Source organism: Gopherus evgoodei, chromosome 7 (genome assembly GCF_007399415.2).
Source record: "Gopherus evgoodei ecotype Sinaloan lineage chromosome 7, rGopEvg1_v1.p, whole genome shotgun sequence".
Lineage (NCBI taxonomy): Eukaryota > Metazoa > Chordata > Testudines > Testudinidae > Gopherus > Gopherus evgoodei.
In genome coordinates this window covers 38,241,591-38,264,992 of record NC_044328.1, presented here as the reverse complement: position 1 = coordinate 38,264,992, position 23,402 = coordinate 38,241,591, and the positions used below count along the sequence as shown (strand labels likewise).

General features: G+C 41.1%; 1 protein-coding gene across 5 annotated transcripts in view; it reads left to right on the top strand.

The window, feature by feature from the left end:
- PCDH15 (protocadherin related 15) overlaps positions 1–23,402 on the top strand; it is a 1,497,017-nt gene that overhangs the window by 1,346,746 nt on the left and 126,869 nt on the right. For all 5 annotated transcript variants that reach the window (XM_030569599.1, XM_030569597.1, XM_030569596.1 and 2 more), the window contains one exon: positions 746–886. In XM_030569599.1, the coding sequence (XP_030425459.1) occupies positions 746–886 (141 nt within the window). The remainder of the gene's footprint in view (positions 1–745; positions 887–23,402) is intronic.

Genomic DNA, 23,402 nt, shown 5'->3' with positions numbered 1-23,402 from the left:
CACTTGTGGACCATTCCCTTGGGATAGCTGAATCCACTCTTCTTCTGACTTGCCAATGATTTACAAACAAAAATTACATGCTGACTTAAATGCACATGTTAAGAACTTTTCTATTTCCATACTGTGCCCTGGGCCTTCTTGAGTGACAGCTATGAATGTCAAGTCTGCAAATGATTGCTATCAACAGATTTGTAGGTTGAATTGGTGGTACTGGTACTGAACTATGTACAGAGAAGTCTGATTTGTTTTAATGTACTGTAAATTTCAGTCATGACAGTGCCCTACGTACTACTATGTATCATGATGGCTAAAGTCTGATATTTAAAGAAAGGGGTAAAATGTTGGTCTCAACTTACCTCATTCTCAGGTGCTCACCATGCTTGACCTTAAAAATTGCAAACAAAATTACATTGGGTTATTTGGGGGAGAATGGCATTAACCTTCTCCCAGCTGTGGGAATAGTCTGTATATCCAGATAGTTTTTGCAGCTTGCCCTGAAGTTTGTTGTTCCAGTTCCAGTACCCACATCAGCAGTTGTGTCCTTTTCATGATAACAATAAGGAACGTGACTGAGTACAGGGATGGTGAAGACTTCAATCCCTCAACCCTCTGTAGTAGGAGGCAGGAATGAACAATGTCTTTACAAGAATGGAAAAAACTTAGTCTTAAAGATTTTGAGGAAACATTCTATTAGTATCTACAGGTTTTAGACAGTTACTTCTTTTGTTTTTTTTCTGGATTCCAGATGTGTTTGCCATTAATAACAGAACAGGTGTTATCTTCATTAAAAAGCCTCTTGACTATGAAAGTGTGAAAAGCTATGAACTTTGGGTACAAGCAGACTCTCTACAAGTAGTTCGATCCAATCTACGTGTCCTTTCCAGAAGTAAGTTCTATTTCATGTATTTTCAAAAATCTAAACATATTTAATTTAATAAAATACTTTTTGGAAATAAATAATGTTACTCTGTAACTTTATCTTACAGGGTATTGATAAGCATTCACTCTAACCAGTTATATAGTAATTTTGTATTGCTCTATTTTCACTGTGTATGTAGATAGTGATACCAAATAAATCATAAAATATGCATTAAAACCTCCCTAGTAGTGTCTGCTCCTAGGGAGGGGATCCATGGAAGAGATAATACTGCTTAATTACTAATTATATACATGATATACACTTGTAACTCTTATTATCCATAGGAAAACAGGCTTTCAAAAGTTGAATTAATATTCAGTATAATTACAATTTCTCCTTTTAATTGAAAGATAAAATCCATCAAAACCTCACTGAAGCAAAGTTTAAGAATATTTTTTCAAACAAAATATACAACCCAAATACACACAACTCACCATTTCTGCAGGGCTGATATTTGTTTGCAGAGGAGATTGGTGGGTTCTAAAGTTCTCTGATGCAACTTGTAAACTTATCTCTAGGTGAAACTTCAAAGTGGGCCCAATTTTTTTAATATCAATCAGGGAAAACAATTTTAACACTAATAACATTATTTTTACTCCAAAAATATGAATTATAATCTATACAAAACGACTTGTCTCCTACTGGAAATGCTTAATATAACTGGTAAGTAACATCCAATAATTAGTTAACAAATTTCATGGTCTTTTTTTTTTTTTTTAATAGCACTTATTCTGTACACAGATTGAAAACACCTTCACAGTACGCTTTTTATTTTGGTAGGATTTTAGAAACATAGTTCTGAAAAATAAGAACTTTGCTAGGAACTTCTAAATTCTCATAATAATAAAATTGCGTAAGAAAAGTCATGTTAACTGGTAAATTTAAATGATTAAAGCTTATGGTAGTTTAACTTGTTACATTCTGCTTACTTCACCACAATTAACTAAACTTAATGGCCAAAAGCAATAGAATAGTTTGCTGGACTTTCCTCTATTACGAAGAGGCAGGGAATGTGTGCTATATACAGGATTTGGTTTTCTTTATGGCTGAGAAAAACCTTCGCAAATGTTTGGGATGTTCTCTTTTCTTTCATGCTATTTTCTGAACATATCAAAGTGATTTAAAGGGGCAAACATACCAAGTAATCATTATAGTTTAATGTGGCACAGACATTTATGCCCTCACACATATCTACAATGAAAAATGTATGAAGTATGCCCGTACTGGGCAGCTTCCTGTCTTAAGAGATCATCCAAAGTATATTTGAAGTGTCCCCAAAGATATTGGGCCTGAGTCTCAATTGCCCAACACCTTGCATACTCATTTCAGTTGATACAAAGTGAAAGCAAAGTGGAGGTACAATGCTACTAAATCAAAATTAAAGCAGTTTAAGTCCATTTTGCACTGAAGTAAATTGCTATGCAAGGTAGGAGGCTACAGGAAATCAGCTCACTGAGAGCAGTCGTGCTACTGCTTTGTTAGAAGACTACTTACCAGAAGGAACTTATTTATTTCAATTCCCTCTTTACACATAATAGGTGAGTTTCCCTGTGTAGTGTGTTCTGCTATCATATGTGAAGTGAACCTTGGCTCCAGGGCATAGTCTGCTGTGGATGTGGTTATGTTACCAATGTTGTACCAATATAACATATGTTATATGTTACCAATATAACAGTTATTCTGTGATTTTTATTTCTGGACTTGCCTCTTGGCTTATTGCTGGCTTTAAAAATCCATTGTGATCCCTTGATCCTGTGGCTGCTCTGCACCTGGCTAGCCCTTAGTACAGTTTAGAACACCAAGAGCTCTTATGGTAGGTGAGAATCACTGAGGTATGGGGCACCTCCCTTTTCCCCAGCCATTCCCCCTACCCAATCCACAGGAAGGATGGTGACAGGAATCACTATCATGCCTCTGTACTAGGAAGATCTTCCTATAGCTGGGTAAGCCAGTGATTCAGCTAGCCATAATGCAGAGGGGGACTCTAACCTTCCATCCTTTTAGGATCAAAATTGACACTTCAGCTGAAAAACCATGACAGATAGTATTGTCTACACAAAAGTGTTGGCCTTAAAAAGGTTGGCAAGTGTTATAAGTTATCCTCAAGATATGATCAAACTTACTGAAATGATTGTACATTGTTTTGTGTTTTAAGTAAACACAAAGGTTAATGTGTTAAACTTTGTAATCATATTATAAAATTGAAATTACAGACATTAAACACATTTCAATGTAGAAGAATGTATAAATCTTTTCCTATCTAAAGTGCTGTAATCGTGGGCCAGACCATAAGGGATCACCATTTAAAAAGGCCTGGTGAAAATAACAAAGGATATACCATTTAGTAATAGCCTTGTAAATAAGAATAAATTGACACAAGGTGGGTGAGGTAATATATTTTATTGGACCGACTTCTGTTGGTGAGAGAGACAAGCTTTCGAGCTTATAAGGAGCACGTCTTCAGTTCTGGGAAACTAACTCAAAGCTCATCATCAGAAGCAAGCTCCCCACAGATCAGAACACACCAGCTTAAAGCAGCACCAGATCCTGCCAGAACAACAGATGCAAAGCCAGCAGACACATCTCCTCTGCTAAAGTGATCACCACCCCCACAACACACGTTTCAAGATCCATGAGTCCTACACATGCCTATCACTACATGTGTTGCACCTCATCTTGTGCACTAAATGGCCCAATAGCAACTATGTGGGTGAAACCAGATAATCATACACTCTGATAAAAGATAAAAACACCACATCATCTGGGGGTGAACACTTTTCACAAAGCAATTACTCTATATCTAACCAATCAGTCCTCATCCTCAAAGGAAACCCGCACAAAACCTTCAAAACTTGAGTCTGGGAGATTAAATTCATAACATTGCTAGATACTAAAAATCATGGATTGGATAGAGACACTGGTTTTATGGCTTATTAAAACAAACTGTAATCCACTAACAACCCCTTCCCAAGATGCTTCCCCATTGCCCTTCCTTTTCTCCCTATGACTGGAGGAGTGTTAAAGGGCCACTTCACCTTGAATGGTCCCTTGAAATAGGTGTTAGCCACTTATGCTAAACATTTTGTTCAAATCTTGTATTTTGCAGTGACACTTTGAGCAAGTTTCCCTGAGTTGGAAAAGAGCTCTGTGCAAGTTTGAAAGCTTCTACTTCCCACCAACAGAAGGTGGTCCAATCAACGATATTATAGCTCTTATGCCAGAAACTGTGCCCAAGATTAATCAGACCAAGCATGTTTCTATTTACAATTAACATTGATGCAAATAATACTCATGTACTTGTGGCACCTTAGAGACTAACAAATTTATTTGAGCATAAGCTTTCATGAGCTAAAACCCACTTTATCGGATGCATGCAGTGGAAAATACAGTTGGAAAATATATATACACAGAGAACATGAAAAAATGGGTATTGCCATACCAACTATAACAAAGAGTAATCAATTCAAGTGGGCTATTATCAGTAGGAGAAAAAAAACTTTTGTAGTAATAATTAGGATGGCCCATTTCCAACAGTTGACAAGATGTGGGTAACAGTAGGGGAAAAAATTAGCATGGGGAAATAGTTTTTACTTTGTGTAATGACCCATCCACTCTGTCTTTATTCAAGCCGATTTTAATGGTGTCCAGTTTGCAAATTAATTCAAATTCTGAAGTTTCTCATTGGAGTCTGTTTTTGAAGTTTTTTTGTTGAAGTATTGCAACTCTGAGGTCTGTAATTGAGTGACCAGGGACTTTGAAGTGTTCTCCAACTGGTTTTTGAATGTTATAATTCTTGATGTCTGATTTATGTCCATTTATTCTTTTGTGTAGGAACTGTCCGGTTTGGCCAATGTACATGGCAGAGGGGCATTGCTGGCACATGATGACATATATCACATTGGTAGATGTCCAGGTGAACGAGCCTCTGATAGTGTGGCTGATGTGATTAGGTCCTATGATGGTATCTCCTGAATAGATATGTGGACAGAGTTGGCAACGGGCTTTGTTTCAAGGATCGATTCCTGGGTTAGTGTTTTTGTTGTGTGGTTGCTGGCGAGTATTTGCTTCAGGTTGGGGGGCAGTCTGTAAGAGAGGACTGGCCTGTCTCCCAAGATCTGTGAGAGTGAGAGATCATCTTTAAGGATAGGTTGTAGATCCTTGATGATGTGCTGGAGAGGTTTTAGTTGGGGGCTCAAGGTGATGGCTAGTGGCATTCTGTTACTTTTTTGTTGGGCCTGTCCTGTAGTAGGTGACTTTTGAGTAATCTTCTGGCTCTGTCAATCTTTTTCTTCACTTCAGCAGGTGGGTATTGTAGTTGTAGGAATACTTGATAGAGATCGTATAGGTGTTTGTCTCTGTCTGAGGGGTTGGAGCAAATGCAGTTGTATCTTAGAGCTTGGCTGTAGACAATGGATTGTGTGATATGGTCTGGATGAGAGCTGGAGGCATGTAAGTAAGTATAGCGGTCAGTAGGTTTCTGGTATAGGGTGGTGTTTATGTGACCATCGCTTATTAGCACTATAGTGTCCAGGAAGTGGATCTCTTTTTGTGGACTGGTCCAGGCTGAGGTAGATGGTGGGGTGGAAATTGTTGAAATTATGGTGGAATTCCTCAAAGACTTCTTTTGCATGGGTCCAGATGATGAAGATGTCATCAATGTAGTGCAAATAGAGTAGGAGCATTAGGGGACAAAAGCTGAGGAAGTGTTGTTCTAAGTCAGCCATAAAAATGTTGGCATCCTGTGGTGCCATGAGGATACCCATAGCAGTACCACTGACTTGAAGGTATACATTGTCCCCAAATGTGAAATAGTTATGGGTGAGGATAAAGTCACAAAGTTCAGCCACTAGGTTTGACGTGACATTATCGGTGATACTGTTCCTAAAGGCTTGTAGTCCATCTTTGTGTAGAATGTTGGTGTAGATGGCTTCTACATCCATCGTGGCCAGGATGGTGTTTTCTGGAAGATGACTACAATGGATTGTAGTTTCCTCAAGAAGTCAGTGGTGTCCTGAAGATAGCTAGGAGTTCTGGTAGCGTAGGGCCTGAGGAGAGAGCCTAATAGGCAGACAATCCTGCTGTTAAGGTGCCAATGCCTGAGATGATGGGGCGTCCAGGATTTCCAGGTTTATGAATCTTGGGTAGCAGATAGAATACCCTTGATCGAAATTCTATAGGTTTGTCTGTGCAGATTTGTTCTTGTGTTTTTTCAGATGGTCTTGATCAGATGGTGTAGTTTCTTTTGGTAATCCTCAGTGGGATCAGAGGGCAAAGGCCTGTAGAATGTGTTGTTAGAGAGCTGCCTAGCAGCCTCTTGTTCATATTTCGACCTATTCATGATGACGACAGCACATCCTTTGTCAGCCTTTTTTATTATGATGTCAGAGTTGTTCCTGAGGCTGTGGCTGGCGTTGTGTTCTGCATCGCTGTTGTTATGGGGCAAGTGTTGCTGCTTTTCCACAATTTCAGCCTGTGCATGTCAGCAGAAGCCCTCTATGTAGAAGTCCAGTCTGTTGTTTCAACCTTCAGGAGGAGTCCATGCAGAATCTTTCTTTTTGTAGTGTTGGTAGGAAGGTTTCTGTGGATTAGTATGCTATTCAGAGGTGTGTTGGAAATATTCCTTGAGGTGGAGATGTCAAAAGTAGGATTCTAGGACACCACAGAACTGTATCATGTTCATGGGGATGGAAGGGCAAAAGGAGAGGCCCGAAGATAGGACAGATTATTCTGCTGGGCTAAGAATATAACTGGATAGACCAGGGGTCGGCAACCTCTGGCACGCAGCTCACCAGGGTAAGCACCCTGGTGGACCGGGCCAGTTTGTTTACCTGCCACCCCCATTGTCCTGGGATGGTGAACCACAGCCAGTGGGAGCCACGGTGCGCCAAACCTGCGGACATGGCCTGGCCTGCCAGGGTGCTTACCCTGGCGAGCCGCATGCCAGAGATTGCCGACCCCTGGGATAGACTAACAATATTGTTGAGTGGGTTAAGGGAACCACTGTTGTGGCCTCTTGTGCCATGTAGTAGTTTAGATATTTTAGTGTCCTTTTTCCTTTGTAGAGAAGCAAAGTGTATGTTGTAAATGGCTTGTCTAGTTTTTGTAAAGTCCAGCCACAAGGAAGTTTGTGTGAAAGGTTGTTTTTTTAATGAGAGTGTTCAGTTTTGAGAGCTCATTCTTGATCTTTCCCTGTTTGCTGTATAGGATGTTGATCAGGTGATTCCTCAGTTTCTTTGAGAGTGTGTGGCACAATCTGTCAGCATAGTCTGTGTGGTATGTAGATTGTAATAGATACAGACTAACACGGCTACCACTCTGAAACTCATGTACTGTTACACGTGTCTTATGCAGGAAAGTTGCTGTGATGTTGCATGAGGGCCCCTAAAATACCACAATTGGTAATTTATGACACTTGGGTCTGAGGCTTTTGGTACCACTCACTGCAGGTTATAATGCTGTTGCACTTTTTTAAAAAAAAGTTTGATTATTTAAACTCCCCCGCAAATCACCAAAACCTGGAAGTGGGTGGAAAGGGCATACGTTCAGCATAGAGTTCAAGGAACCCTACAAAAAGGGGCAAAACTTTTTTTTATTTAAACTGAGTTGTATTCCAATGTGTGTGTAATAATTTAGCATAAGAAATCCCTAATGTATAAAACACCTTTAACCTGATTTCATTGCACTCAGATCGACTTGGAATTTATATAATACACACTTGACTCAAACTGCATTCTATGCTAGGGCTGCTGCTGGTTAGATCTACAGAAATGAATGATTCTACATTTAGCAATGTCATGTAACATATGAAAATTACAATATATCGAAAGCTAAACTAATTTCTGCCAGTGTATAGCCCTAGGAAAGCCTTTACAAATATTGATAACGTGTGTACCAGAAGATTAGCTTTATGGATACTAAAACAGAAGATACATAGAATTCAACAAAAATAACTAGTAAATAGTGGTCACCCAGGCTCAGTCCTTCACTTCTGAGCACTAATACATGTTGCATCAATCTCTAGCACATTCTCTGGCTTATGCTAGGCACAGTAGTGACTGATTCTGGAAGAAGCCATGTCAGTCCTTGAATGTAGAATTGTTGCAGAGAGGAGCTTTCTGAGAGAGAAGCAAGAATAGAACATTTATTTGAAGCCTATAACATAGATTTTTTTCCCCATTCCAAAGTTTGTGTATTTCAGATCATTTCATACAGAGAGATAACAGTCTGTATTATGTTATAAACCTTTGTATGCAGTAAGCTCCAGTACAGTATATGCTGATTTGAGGCCTGGCCTGATTTTTAGTTGCTCAGTGAGGTCTACAAAACAAGCCAAGTAACAGAAAATCACTTCATTTAGCCACTCGTTTATCACTTTGGCTAGATTGGTACCTTACAATCTGACCTGTTGTCAAGGTTCCTTCCCCACCCTGAACTTTGGGATACAGAGGTGGGGACCTGCATGGACACTTCTAAGCTTAATTACTAGCTTAGATCTGGTATCACTGCCACCATCCAGAATTTTCAGTGTCTGGATCACTCCCTTTCCCCCTCACTGGGTAGCCTTGAGAGATTCCTTCACCAATTCCCTGGTGAGTTCAGATCCAATCCCTTGGATCTTAAAACAAGGAAAAATCAATCAGGTATTAAGAAAAAAGCTTTTAATTAAAGAAAAGAAAGGTAAAATTAAACCCTCTGGGAGAGATTAGCATACCAGTTACTCTCACAGACAACAGATTCAAAACACAGAGGATGTTCCCCTGGGCACAAATTTAGTTACACAAAAAAAATACCCAATTTGATTCTATCTCTAATTGCATAAGACAGGTTACAAAGAAATAAACATAAACCTATTTATTCCTTTCTAAAACTTACTACTCTGATAAGAGGCTGGTTTCTTGATTTTTTTCACTCCGGCTGAAACTGAAACTTTAAACAAAGGAAAAACTTCCCTCCTTCCTTTTGAAATCTTGTTCCCCCATTGATTCCTCTGGTCAGGTGTTAGCTAGGCTAGGTGAACTTTTTAACCCTTTACAGGTAAAAGAGGCATTAACGCTTAACCATCTGTTTATGACACGCCCCCCCAAATCTCAGACAGTGTGGAACCATACTGGCGGTGATTTCTTCTTAGAACTTTAGAATAAACAGATTAATAAAACACATGCACCTTTACGTGTACTGCTACTTATGTAAAACTACAAGATTTTTCACATTCCAAGACAATTTAACCAGTTAACTCAGGGAAACTTTCACGGGAGAGTGCATCAGCTACTTTGTTAGAAGTTCCTGAAATGTGTTGAATTTCTAAATCAAAATCTTTGAGAGCTAAACTCCATCGAAGAAGTTTTTTGTTGTTTCCCTTGGTGGTATGAAGCCACTTTAGCGCAGCATGGTCAGTTTGTAGCTGGAAACGCCGTCCTCAGACGTATGGGCGTAGCTTTTCCAGGGCATACACAATGGCGTAGCATTCTTTTTCACTGATTGACCAGTGGCTTTCCCTCTCAGACAGTTTCTTACTGAGAAACATGACAGGATGGAAGTTTTGATCCGGTCCTTCCTGCATTAAAACTGCTTCTACACCACGCTCAGATGCATCTGTGGTTACTAGGAATGGTTTGTCAAAGTCTGGGGCCCTTAGCACAGGGGCAGACATGAGTGTTGCCTTAAGCTGATTAAAGGCCTTCTGGCACTCATCAGTCCACTTAACTGCATTTGGCTGTGTCTTTCTGGTCAGGTCTGTTAGTGGGGCAGCGATTTGACTGTAGTGTCGTACAAATTGCCTGTAATATCCGGCCAAGCCTAAGAAGGATTGGACCTGTTTCTTTGACTTTGGGACAGGCCACTTTTGGATAGCATCCACCTTGGCCTGTAGGGGTTTTATTGTTCCTTGACCCACCTGGTGTCCAAGGTAAGTCACTCTGTTTTGGCCTATTTGACACTTTTTAGCCTTAACAGTTAGTCCTGCCTGCCTGATGCGCTCGAAGACTTTTTCCAGGTGCTACAGGTGTTCTGCCCATGAATCAGAAAAAATGGCCACATCATCGAGGTAGGCAACTGCAGATTCTCCCAATCCTGCGAGGAGACCATCTACAAGTCTTTGGAAGGTGGCAGGTGCATTTTGCAGCCCGAAGGGAAGCACATTCAATTCATACACCCCTGCATGGGTGATGAAGGCTTACCTTTCCTTGGCGGGTTCGTCTAGCAGTACTTGCCAGTACCCCTTCGTTAAGTCTAATGTAGAGATGAACTGGGCATGTCCCAATTTCTCCAATAGCTCATCGGTGCGTGGCATTGAATAGTTGTCGGGATGAGTTACCGCATTTAGCTTACAGTAGTCCATGCAAAAGCGTATTTCCCCATCTGGTTTGGGAACTAGAACCATGGGAGATGCCCATGGACTGGTAAAGGGGTGGATTATATCCATCTGTAGCATGTTTTGGATCTCCTGTTCTATAGCAGTTTGGGCATGAGGAGACACCCGGGAGGGTGGGGTTCTAATTGGGTGTGTCAATGGAGTGGTATGCCCATTCAGTCCATCCTGGGGTGGCTGAGAACATTGGAGTGAAGCTAGTGCACAGCTCCTTGATCTATTGCCACTGCAGATGTTCCAGGGTTGTGGAGAGGTTCACCTCTTCCACGCCACCATTACTTTTTCCTTCATAGTAGACACCTTCAGGCCACTCAGCGTCATCTCCTCCCTGGGCTGTAAACTGACAAACCTTTAATTCTCTGGAATAAAAGGGCTTTAGAGAATTAACATGGTATGCTTTAGGGTTGAAGTGGGGAACGCTGTGAGATAATTAACAGCTCCCAGGCACTCTTGGACCGTGAATGGCCCTTCCCATGATGCTTCCATCTTATGGACCTGTTGCGCCTTCAAGACTATAACCTGGTCCCCTACTTTGAAGGAACGCTCTCTGGTATGTTTATCATACCAGGCCTTTTGCTCTTTTTGAGCATCCTTTAGGTTTTCTTTAGCAAGGGCTAAAGGGTGTCGGAGGGTGCTTTGTAGGTTGCTTACAAAGTCTAGAATGTTAGTTCCTGGAGAAGGCGTAAACCCCTCCCATTGCTGCTTCACCAGCTGTAATGGCCCCTTAACCTCGTGGCCATACACAAGTTCGAATGGTGAAAACCCTAAACTGGGATGTGGTACAGCCCTGTAGACAAAAAGCAACTGCTGCAACACTAGGTCCCAATCATTGGAGTGTTTATTTATGAATTTACATATCATGGCCCCCAAAGTTCCATTAAACCTCTCCACCAGGCCATTGGTTTGATGGTGGTAAGGAGTGGCAACCAAGTGATTCACCCCATGAGCCTTCCCACAGATTTTTCATGGTCCCTGCCAGGAAATTAGTTCCTGGATCTGTAAGGATGTTGGAGGGCCAATCTACCCTGGCAAAAATGTCTGCTAAGGCCTGGCACACAGTTTTAGCCCTGGTGCTGCTTAGAGCTACTGCTTCTGGCCATTGGGTAGCAAAATCCATGAAAGTCAGTATGTACTGCTTTTCTCTGGGGGTCTTTCTTTTGAAAGGACCCAGAATATCCACAGCTACTCACTGAAATGGGACCTCAATTATGGGGAGTGGCTGGAGAGGAGCGTTGATCTGGTCTTGGGACTTTCCCACTCGTTGGCAAACCTCATAAGACCGGACATAATTAGCAACGTCCTTGCCCATTCCCTCCCAGGTCCTTGGTTCTGTTCATCCTGGAATGACCACTGGAATGATCATGGGATAAGCTCAAGAGCTTTCCCCGGTACTTAGTTGGAACTACCAACCGTCTTTGAGGATGCCAGTCTTCCTGGTGTCCACCAGAAAGAGTCTCATTGTATAAGTAGTATATAGTTCTACAACAAACTAGGATTGGTTAGAAAAGCTGAGAGGTGGCTGGGTGCTCCGTGCTGCCACCCAATCTTTCTGAAGGCTGTCATCTGCTTCCTGCTCAGCCTGGAACTGTTCCCTTGAGGCTGGAGACATCAGTTCCTCCTTAGACTGTGGACTTGGGCTTGGTCCCTCTGGGAGCGATGTAGGTGATGGGGTTGTTTTCGTTGACTGTGAACCGCTTTCCGCTGGTGCTTGTACACAAGTGCTTGTACACAAATGCTAGAACTCTAAATAATAAGATGGGTGAACTACAGTGCCTTATGATAAAGGAGGATATTAATATAATAGGCATCACAGAAACCTGGTGGACTGAGAACAATCAATGGGCCACAATCATTCCGGGGTACAGAATATATTGGAAGGACAGAACAGGTCGTGGGGGGGGGAGTGGCACTATATGCGAAAGAAAATGTAGATTCAAATGAAGTAAAAATCTTAAGCGAATCCACATGTTCCATAGAATCACTATGGATAGAAATTTCATGCTCTAATAAAAATATAACATTGGGGATCTATTATCGACCACCTGACCAGGACAGTAATAGTGATGATGAAATGCTTCGGGAAACCAGAGAGGCTATCAAAATTAAGAACCCAATAATAGTGGGGGATTTCAATTATCCCCATATTGACTGGGAACATTTCACTTCAGGACAAAATGCAGAGATAAAATTTCTCGATACTTTATGTGATTGCTTCATGGAGCAGCTGGTACGGGAAACCACAAGGGGAGAAGCAGCTCTAGATTTAATCCTGAGTAGAGTGCAGGAGCTGGTCCAAGAGGTAAATATAGAAGGACCGCTTGGAAATAGTGACCATAATACAATAGCATTCAACATCCCTGTGGGGGGAAGAACACCTCAACAGCCCAACACTGTGGCATTTAATTTCAAAAGAGGAAACTATACAAAAATGAAGGGGTTAGTTAAACAAAAGTTAAAAGGTACAGTGACTAAAGTGAAATCCCTGCAAGTTGCATCAGCCCTTTGTAAAGACACCATAATAGAGGCCCAACTTCAGTGTATACCCCAAATTAAGAAACACAGTAAAAGAACTAAAAAAGAGCCACCGTGGCTTAACAACCATGTAAAAGAAGCAGTGAGAGATAAAAATACTTCCTTTAGAGAGTGGAAGTCAAATCCTAGTGAGGCAAATAGAAAGGAGCACAAACACTGCCAGCTTAAGTGCAAGAGTGTAATAAGAAAAGCCAAAGAGGAGTTTGAAGAACGGCTAGCCAAAAACTCCAAAGGTAATAAAATGTTTTTTAAGTACATCAGAAGCAGGAAGCCTGCTAAACAACCAGTGGGACCCCTTGATGATCGAGAAACAAAAATAGCGCTTAAAAACGATAAAGTCATTGCGGAGAAACTAAATGGATTCTTTGCTTCAGTCTTCACGGCTGAGGATGTTAGGGAGATTCCCAAACCTGAGCCAGCTTTTGTAGGTGACAAATCTGAGGAACTGTCACAGACTGAAGAGTCACTAGAGGAAGTTTTGGAATTAATTGACAAACTCAACATTAACAAGTCACCGGGACCAGATGGCATTCACTCAAGAGTTCTGAAAGAACTCAAATGTGAAGTTGCGGAACTATTAACTAAGGTTTGTAACCTGTCCTTTAAATCAGCTTCGGTACCCAGTGACTGGAAGTTAGCTAATGTAACGCCAATATTTTAAAAGGGCTCTAGAGGTGATCCCGGAAATTACAGACCGGTAAGTCTAACGTCGGTACCGGGCAAATTAGTCGAAACAATAGTTAAGAATAAAATTGTCAGACATATAGAAAAACATAAACTGTTGAGCAATAGTCAACATGGTTTCTGTAAAGGGAAATCGGGTCTTACTAATCTATTAGAGTTCTTTGAAGGGGTCAACAAACATGTGGACAAGGGGGATCCAGTGGACATAGTGAACTTCTATTTCCAGAAAGCCTTTGACAAAGTCCCTCAGCAAAGGCTCTTACGTAAATTTAGCTGTCACGGGATAAAAGGGAAGGTCCTTTCATGGATTGAGAACTGGTTAAAAGACAGGGAACAAAGGGTAGGAATTAATGGTAAATTCTCAGAATGGAGAGGGGTAACTAGTCGTGTTCCCCAAGGGTCAGTCCTAGGACCAATTCTATTCAATTTATTCCTAAATGATCTAGAGAAAGGGGTAAACAGTGAGGTGGCAAAGTTTGCAGATGATACTAAACTACTCAAGATAGTTAAGACCAAACCAGATTGTGAAGAACTTCAAAAAGATCTCACAAAACTAAGTGAGTGGGCAACAAAATGGCAAATGAAATTTAATGTGGATAAATGTGAAGTAATGCACATTGGAAAAAATAACCCCAACTATACATACAATACGATGGATGTTAATTTAGCTACAACGAGTCAGGAAAAAGATCTTGGCATCATCGTGGATAGTTCTCTGAAGATGTCCACGCAGTGCGCAGAGGCGGTCAAAAAAGCAAACACGATGTTAGGAATCATTAAAAAGAGGATAGAGAATAAGACAGAGAATATCTTATTGCCCTTATATAAATCCATGGTACGCCCATATCTCGAATACTGTGTACAGATGTGTTCTCCTCACCTCAAAAAAGATATTCTAGCACTAGAAAAGGTTCAGAAAAGGGCAACTAAAATGATTAGGGGTTTGGAGAGGGTCCCATACAAGAAAGATTAAAGAGGCTAGGCCTCTTCAGCTTGGAAAAGAGGAGACTAAGGGGAGATATTATAGAGGTATATAAAATCATGAGTGATGTGGAGGAAGTGGATAAGGAAAAGTTATTTACGTATTCCCATAATACAAGAACTAGGGGTCACCAAATGAAATTAATAGATAGCAGGTTTAAAACAAATAAAAGGAAGTTCTTCTTCACACAGCGCACAGTCAACTTGTGGAACTCCTTACCTGAGGAAGTTGTGAAGGCTGGGACTACAACAATGTTTAAAAGGGAACTGGATAAATTCATGATGGCTAAGTCCATAAATGGCTATTAGCCAGGATGGGTAAAGAATGGTGTCTCGAGCCTCTGTTCATCAGAGGATGGAGATGGATGGCAGGAGAGAGATCACTTGATCATTGCCTGTTAGGTTCACTCCCTCTGGGGCACCTGGCATTGGTCACTATCGGTAGACAGATACTGGGCTAGATGGACCTTTGGTCTGACCCGGTACTGCCGTTCTTGCATTCTTATGTGATATTTCAGGCTCTGGCTGAGCCTCTTGGGTAGGGCTGTCTGCTGGTTCTGCCAATTCAGGCCCGCTGGTGTCCTATGGCTTTGGAGTTGTAGATGGGTTTGCAAGTGCTGGAGTCAGTGCTGGCAACGGTTCTGGTGCTGGTTACTTTGCCAGTTCTGATTCTGGGACTGGATTCATTATGGCTGTAGCATTCATGGGTAGAAGATCCGGTTCCTCTAGACCTCTGTCTAGATCTCTGGAAACACAGACGGGGCCCTGGTGGACGGCTCAGGAACAGGGATGGGTTTGGAAGCTTACTTGGCCTGGCTGCGTGTGACCATTCCCACCCTCTTGGCCAGCTTCACATGGTTGGCCAAGTCTTCCCCCAGTAGCATGGGGATGGGATAATTGTCACAGACTGCAAAAGTCCACATTCCTGACCAGCCCTTGTACTGGACAGGCAACTCAGCTGTAGGCAAGTTTAAAGATTTTGACATGAATGGGTGAATTGTCACTTGGGCCTCTGGGGATGAATTTGGGGTCCACTAAGGATTGGTGGATAGCTGACACTTGTGCCCCAGTGTCTCTCCACGCGATAACTTTATTTCCGCTCACTCTCAAGGTTTCCCTTCACTCCAAGGGTATTTGATAGGCATCTGGGCCTGGGAATCTTTGGTGTGATTGTGGTGTAATGAACTGTAATCGGTTGGGGGTTTTGGGGCAGTGGGCCTTTATGTGTCCCAGTTCATTACATTTAAAACATCGCCCAGCTGACTGGTCACTGGGACGAGATGGATTGCTGGAGACTGGTGAGGTGGGACAATAAGGTGTCTGGGGCTTTCCTTGGTTTGTAGGTGGGGCCTTGGGTTGCCCCCGGTGATAGGGTTTAGTTTTGGTTTGTCCCCTCTGATATTCGCTCCAACTGCTAGTAGTTTTTTTCTTTTCTGCCACTTCCATCCATTTGGCTCCAATCTCCCCCCGCCTCAGTTACAGTTTTGGGCCTCCCATCTAGGATGTACCTTTCTATTTCCTCAGGAACACCCTCTAAGAACTGCTCCATTTGCATTAGGAATGACAGCTCTTCCAGAGAGTTAGCACTTGCTCCTGATTTCCAGACATCCCAATTCTTTCCAATGTGGTAGGCTTGTCGGGTAAATAACACATCTGGTTTCCACCTTGGGGCTCTGAACAGCCGACGGGCATGCTCAAGTGTTAGCCCCATTCTGATTCTGGCCTTGGTTTGAAAAAGTTTGTAATCATTCATGTGTTCCTTAGGCATTTCAGCCGCCACCTCTGCTAAGGGTCCACTGAGCTGTGGCCTCAGCTCTATCATGTACTGGTCTGCAGGGATGCTGTACCCATGGCAAGCCCTTTCAAAATTTTCTAAGAAGGCCTCAGTATCATCACCTGCCTTGTAGGCAGGGAATTTTCTGGGATAGGAAACAGTACCTGGAGAAGGGTTGTTAGGGTTGGCTGGTAACTCCTGCTTAGCCCTTGCTAATTCCAGGGCATGCTTGTGGGCCTCCCTCTGGATCTCCATAGCCCTCCGGTGGTCAGCCTCTTTGGCTTTCTCTTCTCTTTCTCTCACCTTCATAGCTCTTTTGTGGGCAGCCTCTTCTCTGGCCATCTGTCTGTCACGTTCCTTTTGGCGCTCCTCAGCCTGGAGTTTGGCCAATTCTAATTGTTGCTGTATGTTTTTTTTCTCCTTGCCTGACATTTTTCCCTGCTCTGCCTGAGCTATCTGGGTTTGCGAGGCAAAAAAAAAGAAAAACAAAAACAGAAAACCCACAGCTTTTAACTGGACTTCTTAAAATGAGAAGAAACCAGAAAAACTGATTTGTAACTTGTCTTTTGCAAACTGTTAATTACCCTCCAGCTAAGCCCAGCTGGAAATCCTTTCTAACAAAGCCTTATTAGAAAAACCTTTATCTGTTTGCCTTCAGGGTATCTCTCCTTCACTGCTTCCCCAGCATCTCAAAGGAGGGGAAAAAAATCTGGCTTTTGTTCTTAAAAAATCCCTCACCGCTACTTACCATGTCAAGGTTCCTTCCCCACTCTGAACTTTAGGGTACAGATGTGGGACCTGCATGGACACTTCTAAGCTTAATTACTAGCTTAGATCTGGTATCACTGCCACCATCCAGAATTTTCAGTGTCTGGATCACTCCCTTTCCTCCCTTTCCCCCTCACTGGGTAGCCTTGAGAGACTCCTTCACCAATTCCCTGGTGAGTTCAGATCCAATCCCTTGGATCTTAAAACAAGGAGAAATTAACCAACCCCCCTCTTTTCTCCTACCAACTCCTGGTGAGTCCAGATCCAATCCCCTTGGATCTAAAAACAAGGAAAAATCAATCAGGTATTAAGAAAAAGGCTTTTAATTAAAGAAAAGAAAGGTAAAAGAAAACCCTCTGGGAGAGATTAGCATACCAGTTACTCTCACAAACAACAGATTCAAAACACAGAGGATGTTCCCCTGGGCACAAATTTAGTTACACAAAAAAAATACTCAATTTGATTCTACCTCTAATTGCATAAGACAGGTTACAAAGAAATAAACATAAACCTATTTATTCCTTTCTAAAACTTACTACTCTGATAAGAGGCTGGTTCCTTGATTTTTTTCACTCCGGCTGAAACTGAAACTTTAAACAAAGGAAAAACTTCCCTCCTTCCTTTTGAAACATCTTGTTCTCCCATTGATTCCTCTGGTCAGGTGTTAGCTAGGCTAGGTGAACTTTTTTAACCCTTTACAGATAAGAGTCATTAACCCTTAACCATCTGTTTATAACACCTGTGTATGAGACAGCTTGTTGTTCCACTCCCCTAGGAGCACAGCAACTTCCAAATTGTGACTCAGTAAAATTCAATCCCTGCTTTTTCTTTGCTTTAGAGGGAAGTAAATGGTACCAGCCCTTTTCTTGGTGTGGCTTCCCCTCATCCCTCTCGACCCCCTTGCACCAGCACAGCTTCTTTGGCTGGCACACTGGTGGGAAGCAGAGCCAAAGCTCTCCTCTTTCCCACAGACTTGTGCAGAAGGAGAAGTGGCTGCTGTCTTCCCCCTTGTATGTTGTGTTGTGATCTCAGATGCAGGTAGTATGTGCAGTAGCAGGGCCGGCTCCAGGCCACAGCGCGCCAAGCGCGTGCTTGGGGCGGCATGCCATGGGGGACGCTCTGCTGGTTGCTGGGAGGGCGGCAGGCGGCTCCGGTGGACCTCCCGCAGGCGTTTCTGCAGAGGGTCCGCTGGTCCCACGGCTCCGGTGGAGCATCCACAGGAGCGCCTGTTGGAGATCCACCGGAGCTGCAGGACCAACGAGTGGCAGAGCGCCCCCTGCGGCGTACCGCCGTGCTTGGGGTGGCGAAATGGCTAGAGCCGGCCCTGTGCAGTAGGAATAAAGCTGCTTACTACTGAATCATTATAGTACAGAGAACATGACTAACTGGGGGCAGATTCTGCTACCCTTGTGCATATGGTTTAATATCTTGTTGTGTGAGTCTTCCCATTATTACTCATTGTTTTAGTGAAAACACAATTACTGGCAATATTAGAGAGCTCACCTTGAATTTAGTTCTATGCTAGTTCAATGCCTACTGTAAAAATAATTCTGTACTAATTTTGGAACTTCAATCAATTAAGATTTTATACAATATTTTTAAAATAGTAAAAAAATATTTGCACACTTTCTTACGAAATACTCTGAAAGGCAGCAATAAATCTATTCATGCAAAATATGTTTCTGGATTTATGGAAACAGCTACTTCACAAATGTATCTGCTGTAAACAATCTAATATCTTTGCTAAGACAATGTAAAGTTCATAAAAAGTTCAAGTAGTTGGAGTGGATAGGAATAAATTTTCTGGAATATGCCATAGAACTAATTAATTACATGGAACCTCAGACATTGTACAGGTGATTGAACCTAAAGAAGCAGTTGAAATAATTTCAACAAAGCTTTTAAAAACTATTCAACTTAACCTTGGGGGAGGAGGGGAGAATTTGAAAGTGAAGCACATATTGATTATCATGGAAGCCTCCTCTTCCTTAAATAATCATCCAATAGGTACAGATTTTTTAACAATTTTGTATATACATTTTAAACTATATCAAATTATATTGACAGTAGAAGAAAATACATGCCATTGGGTGTGGCAATGAGGCCAAGTGATTGGTTCTTCCTTGGTGGAGCTAAAGGAGGAGGCAGGTGACTACATAGACAAGAACTCTGAGTTCCTTAAAGTAACTTGAGTTTTTTTCCCCCTTTATATTAAGAAACTATGTGATTTTTTTCCAAGCCTTTATAGTTTAATATATTTAATAATGTTGTTTCTCCTGCTAACATGATTGTGCTTTTGCTGTGGATAATGTAGAAGAACAGTATGCAAATACAAAATGTGATGTTTAACTAATCCTTTGCTGAACTGAAATTCAAGTTCTGCACTTGCATGATCTTTGGTTCTGACCTAAAAAAGCTCTGTTCTTCAAGATGTAGTAGGGCAGTGCAGATATATCAGCCTCTTATCAAAAAGCCACAGAGTGAAAATTAAACTCAAAGTGAAGTTTGCAGCAGTGGACTAAATAGAGTAATAACTTTTTTAAGGCTACTGAACAAACCTTCAATTTGTAACACAGCATTTTCAAAGGGTCATGAAGACAAAACAGGGCTGGCATACAGTGAAAAGTAATTAAACACTGCAGTGTCCATCCATCTGGGAAAAGATTAACGCAGCTAGAATAGGGCATGATTTTTTTTCTGCTTCTGCTTATTGAAAAAAAGAACCCCCAGATGGGAGAAATATTGAAGCAGATTGATGAAGCACAATGGATTCAATCTGTGATGAATCATTTCATCATATAATATCTTATTGAATCTCAATAAAATATAACGCAACAGTGAATATATCACACAGTCTATTTAAACTGCTAAACCTATATATATATATAGGAAATTTTAGGTGCCATTAACTTTGAATATTAGCATGGCCATGCAACAATACATTAACTTAAGGCACAAGTAATAAGTCTAATAGAAATTAATTCCATTACAACTGAGGAAAATAAATATTTTAAAAAATCTTGTAACAATCTTATATAGAAAGGATGGTCTAATGTCACTTAAATTACTTAATCTTGTGCCTCAGGTCCCCATCTATAAAATGAGGATAATACTTCCCTAATTTACAGGGGGTTGGGAGGAGAAAATCCACTAATGATTCTGAAGTGCTCAGATACTACAATGATCAGAGCCATAAAAATAGATAGAAGGAATAAGAAGTTTCCCCTAGAGGTGATTATGAATGGGCAAAGTCCCTACCTTGAGCACTCAGCACATTACACAAAAATACCGAGTTAATGCCCAAAATGTCCTTTCTTCCTGTGTCTTAGTTATATTTGTACCTGCACCACTGATAGATTGGAAAAGATCAAACCCCAGTATCTAACCCATTGTCACCATGTTTGACATACAGTTTGGAATATATTGGTATATCTAAACAATGCACAACATTTTTTAAGAGTATTTTTCCCCATCATCTTAACTAAAATATACAAGGCTGAATTTCAAGCAGTAATTATTTTTCACCACCCTAGGAACACATTCCTTCTTGGAGTACAATTCTGGCTCTTATGAACTCCCACTGACTTCACTGGAGCCAGGATTTTCACCTCTGATGTTTCTTTTCTTTTCCAAGATTCCTTTGTCGCTGCTCACCCATTTCCCTTGTAGTACTCACGGTACAACAACTGCAGTATATTCTTTAGGCCATAGTTTCTTTGTAATCTTTGTTTAAAATATTGGCTAAATTACGGTTTAACTAACTTACTGAGCTGACATTGTTCCTGCACATCTGTGTATTGCATTTGTATTTTTCCCCCAAACTCCACTCTGTATCAGTGATGATATGAGGTTGGAGTGCATGAAGTCCTATTACCTGAGAGCTTTAAATAGTTTCTCACAATCCACTCTCTGCAGCTAGCAAACAATGCAGCAGTAATGTTACTCTACTTGCGGTTTTACTTTCTGCAACATCCCAAAACCTTATCACACTGACTCAGAACCATTCTCAACTTTACCAATCTCTACACTTGAGGTCCCCTTGGTTCCATTAAGAATGATCTGTAATGTACACATCCCTAAGTCCATGTTGTCATTTGCTGAAGGATGTTTATAATCATTGTCTTCCTTTGTTCTGTGCCCTTTGTAATTTACAGGGGAGTTTTTCCCCAAGGGACGTTGTGTCACCTATGTTATATTTACTTCAACATCTGCTCCAGTTTAAAAATCAATCCTCACTTTTGGTAGAGAAATCTTCACTTGCATAGTTACCTTTCACTAGTCTGTCTTTTTTTTTTTGCAAAGGTAGCATATATCTAATTAAAGGACATGTTGCTGATAATATACTCTCTCATGTAGCATATACAGTAAAAATTCAGTAACCAACACTCTTGTTCACTATTTACCATCGTATTCTATAGAGAAAGTATTGTATAATGTCACAGAATATCTATCTATCTATCTAATGACGGGGCATGGCCAGATGGCTATAGCAAAGTTGTGGGAGACAGATATATTAGCCACAGGCTAAACAAATCCCTGTTACCAGGATAAGCAAATGGCAACTGCTCCAGGTCAATTAAGACACTTGGGGCCAATTAAGATCTTTCCAGAAGGCAGGGAAGACAGCTAGGTTGATTGGGACACCTGAAGCCAATCAGGGGCTAGCTGAAACTAACTGGGAGGCTTTTAACTAGTCAGGTGGGTGCGCATATCAGGTGCTGTAGGAGGAGGCCATGCTATTGGAGAGACTGATTATTACAAACCATATCAGGCACAAAGAAGGAGGCCCTGAGGTAAGGGTGAAGTAGACATTGAGGAAGTGAGGGATGCTGTGGGAAAGTGGCCCAGAGATTTATATGCATCCTATTTCTAAAAAGTCAGCTACCATAGCTGATACTATTAGGGTCTCTGGGCTGGAGCCCAGAGTAGAGGGCAGACCCGGGCTCCCCCTTTCTGCCCCGCCCCGCCAAATTAATCTCTGAAACTGGAGACAACAAACTGTGCAAGGGAGGATAGCTTCTCCTCACCTCCTTTGCTGGCTGATGATGAAAATGACTCAGTAGGCTGTGACCCTGGCCTCTAGAGAGAGAGAAGGGCTATGTGGAGGGTCACAGTGAGCATCTGAGGCTAGCAAAATCTGCCAGGAAATGCAGAACCCACAGAGACAAGATCTATATCTATATATCTATATCTCTATATATCTATCTACAGAGAGAGAGAATGTGTATAAAATATAAAAATGTATAATACATACCATATGATATAGTTGTTGCACTCCATTCTTGATGGATAGGTAACTGTAGTGGAAAGTGCTGGATAGATAAATAATGTAGTGGATAGATACTTGCAGTGCATGCTAAAAATATCAAGGTAATCATGCAGAAATAAGTTACATACTTCCCCTGTAATGGAGAGTTCTTGACATCTAAATTTGATTTCTATACTTTCCGGTTGTATATCTTTCTATTTTCTGGTCATCGTGTTCTTTCTTGATGAGTTTTAATTAGATTATGTGCTACTCTAGAATTCCAGGGCATTGACTTGATGAACCATTGTGGAAGTAGATGACACTGAAATGATGAACCACTTTGGAGATAGGTGACTTTGAATGAACCATTCTGTGACATGGAATTAATGTACCATTCTGGTATTAGATGATGCTGAATTGATGTAAGTTCCCTTGTTAGATACCATTAAATTGATAAACCATTTTGGAGTTTGGTGACAGTGAATTGATGAGCCACTCTGAAGCCAGCATGGCACAGGAAGAATGAACTATCCTGGAGTTAGATAACACTAAATTGATGAACTGTTCTGCCACTAAATGATACTGAATTTTAAAAAATTCAAAAGTCAAATACTGAGTTCTCAACTGTGTGGTAATCTAGTTGTTAATTGAATTAGATGCAACATCATATCATTAGGCAAAAATTAAAATGTAAACATAACGAAACATGTAAACATAACTAAAATTTGCCTCTAGGGTGAGTGGCACAAATTGATGGCCTAATAATCTTTAAACAAACAAAACAAAACAAAAACAGCAATAAACTAATGAGGAAAGAAAATAGAAAATGATATACTGCTTTGGAGTAAGATAACATTATAAGCAGTGAGTTAAATTCAGTTATTGTGAAAATGTTAGGTTAATTGATGTAAAAATCTTCTTTTGGGTTCAGTTCAATTGCAGCAACTCCTGTAACTATAAGAGTCCAATAACATGACATTGCACATGATACATTTAAAATTAAAAGTCATTATCGTGTCAGATTATAGTGAATTTGAAGGCTTAGAGATGCTAGGCTGAGGAGTCAGCAGATTGTGATGTTGAATCATGGATGATTTGAAATTTTAATTTACTTAGATTGTAATCTCTT